At 46.0% G+C, this 4,237-nt stretch overlaps 1 protein-coding gene across 1 annotated transcript in view; it reads right to left on the reverse strand.

Moving 5' to 3' along the window:
- Positions 1-2,326: 2,326 nt before the first annotated feature.
- LOC109922980 (probable E3 ubiquitin-protein ligase ARI8) overlaps positions 2,327-4,237 on the reverse strand; it is a 10,699-nt gene continuing 8,788 nt past the window's right edge. Inside the window, exon 4 of the mRNA XM_020523020.2 lies at positions 2,327-3,632. Coding sequence (XP_020378609.2) covers positions 3,111-3,632 — 522 coding nt within the window. The 3' untranslated portion in view covers positions 2,327-3,110. The remainder of the gene's footprint in view (positions 3,633-4,237) is intronic.

Here is a 4,237-nt window from a genome sequence, read left to right on the forward strand (position 1 = left end):
AGCAGATGGCGGAAGTGTCGGAGGATGATGCGTTGGATCCGGAGGTTGGTGGGGTGGTACGTGAGGACGAGGGGGATTCTGTTTTGGTTGTTATTGCGGGGAGGAGGTGTGAGGAATGAGTTGCGGGAAATGCGGGAGACATGGTCGAGGGCGTTCTCGACCACTGAGGGGGGGGGAATGTTGCGGTCCTTGAAAAACAAGGACATCTGAGATGTTCGGGAGTGGAATGCCTCATCCTGGGAGCAGATGCGGCGGAGGTGAAGGAATTGGGAATAGGGGATGGCATTTTTGCAGGAAGGTGGGTGAGAGGAGGTGTACTCTAGGTAGCTGTGGGAGTCAGTAGGCTTGAAATGGATATCGGTTTCCAGGTGGTTGCCAGAGATGGAAATAGAGAGGTCCAGGAAGGAGAGAGAGGTGTTAGAGATGGTCCAGGTGAACTTAAGGTTGCGGTGGAAGGTGTTGGTGACGTGGATGAACTGTTCGAGCACGAGGCGGCACCGATACAGTCATCAATGTAACAGAGGAAGAGGTGGGGTTTAGGGCCACTGTAGGTACGGAAGAGTGATCGTTCCACGTAACCTACAAAGAGGCAGGCATAGCTTGGATCCACGCGGGTACCCATGGCCACCCCTTTGTCTGTAGGAAGTGGGAGGAATTTTCTCCCCTCACCCAACCGTATCTCAAAACCAGCCCCGCTTGTCCCCACCTCCCTAACCTGTTCTTCCTCCCACCTCAAGCCCCACCCCCATCTCCTACCTCCTAGCCTCATCCCGCCCCCTTGACCTGTCTGTCCTCCCTGGACCGACGTATCCCCTCCCTAACTACCCACCTACACTCACCTTTACTGGCTCCACCCCTGCCTCTTTGACCTGTCTGTCTCCTCTCCACCTATCTTTCCATCTTCTATCCGCCTCCCCCTCTCCCGCTATTTATTTCAGAACCCCCTTCCCCTCCCCCATTTCTGAAGAAGGGTCTAGGCCCAAAACGTCAGCTTTCCTGCTCCTCTGATGCTGCTTGGCCTGCTGTGTTCATCCAGCTCTACACCTTGTTATCTCAGATTCTCCAGCATCTGCAGTTCCTACTGTCTCTGAGACACCTGTGGTCCGGGAGATCCAATCGACATGACCAGAGGTCGGGGCCATACCCAATAGGTTACTACCACGCCCCTTTAAGGTCTGAGCTGCACCCATTGATATCAGGGACCGCCCCTACCATCACCCCACCCCCTCATTAGGTGCTGGGTTGGGTGTTGGAGGTGTTGAAGAGTGTTTATTCTCTCAGTTGGATCTATAAATTACTGTGACACTATCTCCATCAATATCAGAGATGTTATCTTCGGTATGCTGACTTATGTTTATCTTTCAAACAACATGTTAACAGATATTGTACTGACTGTGGGAGCTTGCTGTGCATCATTCACCTTTCTGATATTACACTGACGGTCATACAGCATGGAAACAGACCCTTTGGTCTAATTCGTCTGCGCTGACCAGATATTCCAATCTGACCTAGTCCAATTTGGCAGCATTTGGTCCATATGCCTCTAAACCCTTCCTATTCATATACCCATCCAGATGCCTTTAAAATGTTGTAATTCTACCCACCTCCACCACTTCCTCTGGCAGTTCATTCCACACACGCACCACCCTCTGCGTGAAAAAGCTACCCCTTGGGTCCTTTTCAAATCTTTCCCCCGCACCTTAAACCTATGCCCCTCTAGTTTTGGACTCCCCCCACCTCCAGAAAAGAGACCTTGGACATTCACCCTATCCATGCCCCTCATGATTTTATAAACATCTATAAGGTTGCCCCTCAGCCTCTGATGCTCCAGGGAAAATAGCCCCAGCCTATTCAGCCTCTCCCTATAAGTCAAATCCCTGAGTCATTAGCTGGTAGTGAAATGCATTATGTAAATGCACATCTTATTTCTTCTGCACTGCTGTATTGGGATGGAGAGGCTGAACGGCCTTCCTGCACTTACTAAACAAGCAAATCCTAGGAATGGGAATATATCTGGATTTGTGCTCCTGATTGTTACAAGAATAATAGGATATGGCAAAGTGCAAACAGACATTAATCGAGGACAGGTGAAGATTAGGACTTGGTTCTCACTCTTGTAGTCAAATAGGCTAATCCCACATGAAGAGTTATAACCTGGCAAAGCTGGGTCAAGACTTGTGTAGAATGGTACCTGTTCAAGGTCCTGCACGTTTAACTAAGGAGGAGAGAAATTAAAAGAAGCACATTCCAAAAAAGGTATGCCAGCTCCAATATAAAGTTTACTTCAGTGTGTTGAAATTGTACGGCAGGATGACATTGCTCAAAATTTGCATTTCTCTTTGCCTTTATTGTAATAAGAATACAAGAAATAGGAGTAGGAGCAGACCATTCAGCCCATCAAGCCTTCTATGGCTTACACTGTGATCATTGGTTAATCTTGGGCTTTAACTAATTTGGCTTTCACTTGATACCTTGAGGGACCGACAAGTCTTAAATATATTCAAAAATTAAGCATTCTCTGTGGGGAAGAATTATAAGCATTCACAATGACCCTTTTGAGGGAAGACATTTTCCCTAATCTCTTCCTATAGTGCTTTACAAGAGTACAGAGATGGCAGAGGATTATGAAGCTGTTAAAAGCATAGAGACTTTGTTGTGGATTAAGTGTATACCTATAGGCAGGATACAGTGAAATAGGTTATCTATCTCTGACATAATAATTGATACACCTTAAAACTCATTTGTAGGATCTATGCATGCTGAAGATTGTGAGTTGCAATACATGAAAGTTTTAGCTTTTCATTATCTCGTCAGTCTTATTGGTTAGGGTCAGTTTGCCAACGTTTGTAAAGGGGAGTGTTTAAATCAGTTCATGTCGAAGCGGTTCTGCCCACAGCTTTTCTTGTGCCTTGACCATCACTGGAACGAGGAGGATACTTTTAATCAACCTGGAGTAGATGGGACTTGAATGCTGGCCTCCTGACTCAGAGGTAGGGACACTACCATTACACCAGAAGAGCCTGACTGGGAGAAGGAGATGGAGTCTCTCATTCCTTATATCATGACTGCTGTAGGGTTAGCTGAATCTAGAATCAACATCACCTTCCACTTCACTCTGTCAAATCCTCATCCAGTTTGAAGTTTGGATTAATTTCATAGTTCTCTTTGCCAGTAATTTTCTGTCTTCCAGCTCTGATACATTCTGAGAAATCATTAACATCTTCATAAACTGAGTAATCATCATCCCTCAGTTCGACAAATTCAGCAAATTTACACCCTTCAATGCCCAGGCAACGATAACAGAATTCATAAGAACAGTTGGGACATATTACTAGTGGACAGCCCTGCTGACAGTGAGAGACTAGGGTCTCGCAATTGGGACATGCCCTCACCACTGGGCACTGGTGTACCTCAATGCTGGGGGCCACGATGAGTGGACAGGACAGCAGCATTGCGGTGATGCTGCAGGATTTGTTACCGCATTCTTTGTTATGTGAGGCTGGGTTTTTCCACTCTCTCATACATTCCCAGCAGAACTGATAGAGTTTCCCTTTCACATTAGAACATGACAGGCACTCCACACACAGGCTCTCTGGATCCACTCTCTGCACAAGGAAATTGCAGTCAGGACACTAACAAATTGAAAGAGAGAGAGAGAGAGAGTTAATATATGTAATAACCATTTTGTGGTACATAATTTCAGAATTGTTGAAAACAAAAAGACCTGCTATTGAACCTTTTCACTTGTTGCACATCAGGGCAGAATTGCAAGAATGCCAAATCTCAAAGGGAATAACAATTTATACTGAACAAGAAACAGGGTGTCAATGCGTTGACAAACATACTGTATTGGCCAAGACATTTCTGTGGTACTCTTGATTGGAAACTTGGTGTTCGTGCATCTGTCCTGATGAATGCAAAATGAGCGTCTCCTTTTCTCAGCATTTATTTAATTTTTCTGCCTATGCACCACCACACCCTGTTCCCAACTCAGCTTGCAGGTATAGCTTAAGTGAGAGGAGAGTTGCTGATTCTGGTTGGTCAGCTGTGATGGCCTTGGTTGAGAATCCATGCGAACAGTCCTTGCAACATGACAGATGACCACTTCAGTGTGGTTCTAGAGGACTGTGTAAAACCTCTGGCACAATATCCCAGAGAGTGGAAAGATAGTTATTCAAAGCGGAAGTTAATATCAGCACAGATTTGCGTGACCACCATGTCAGTGACGTGACCACCA

This window comes from Rhincodon typus, chromosome 45, assembly GCF_021869965.1.
Source record: "Rhincodon typus isolate 14 chromosome 45, sRhiTyp1.1, whole genome shotgun sequence".
In the NCBI taxonomy this organism is placed as follows: domain Eukaryota; kingdom Metazoa; phylum Chordata; class Chondrichthyes; order Orectolobiformes; family Rhincodontidae; genus Rhincodon; species Rhincodon typus.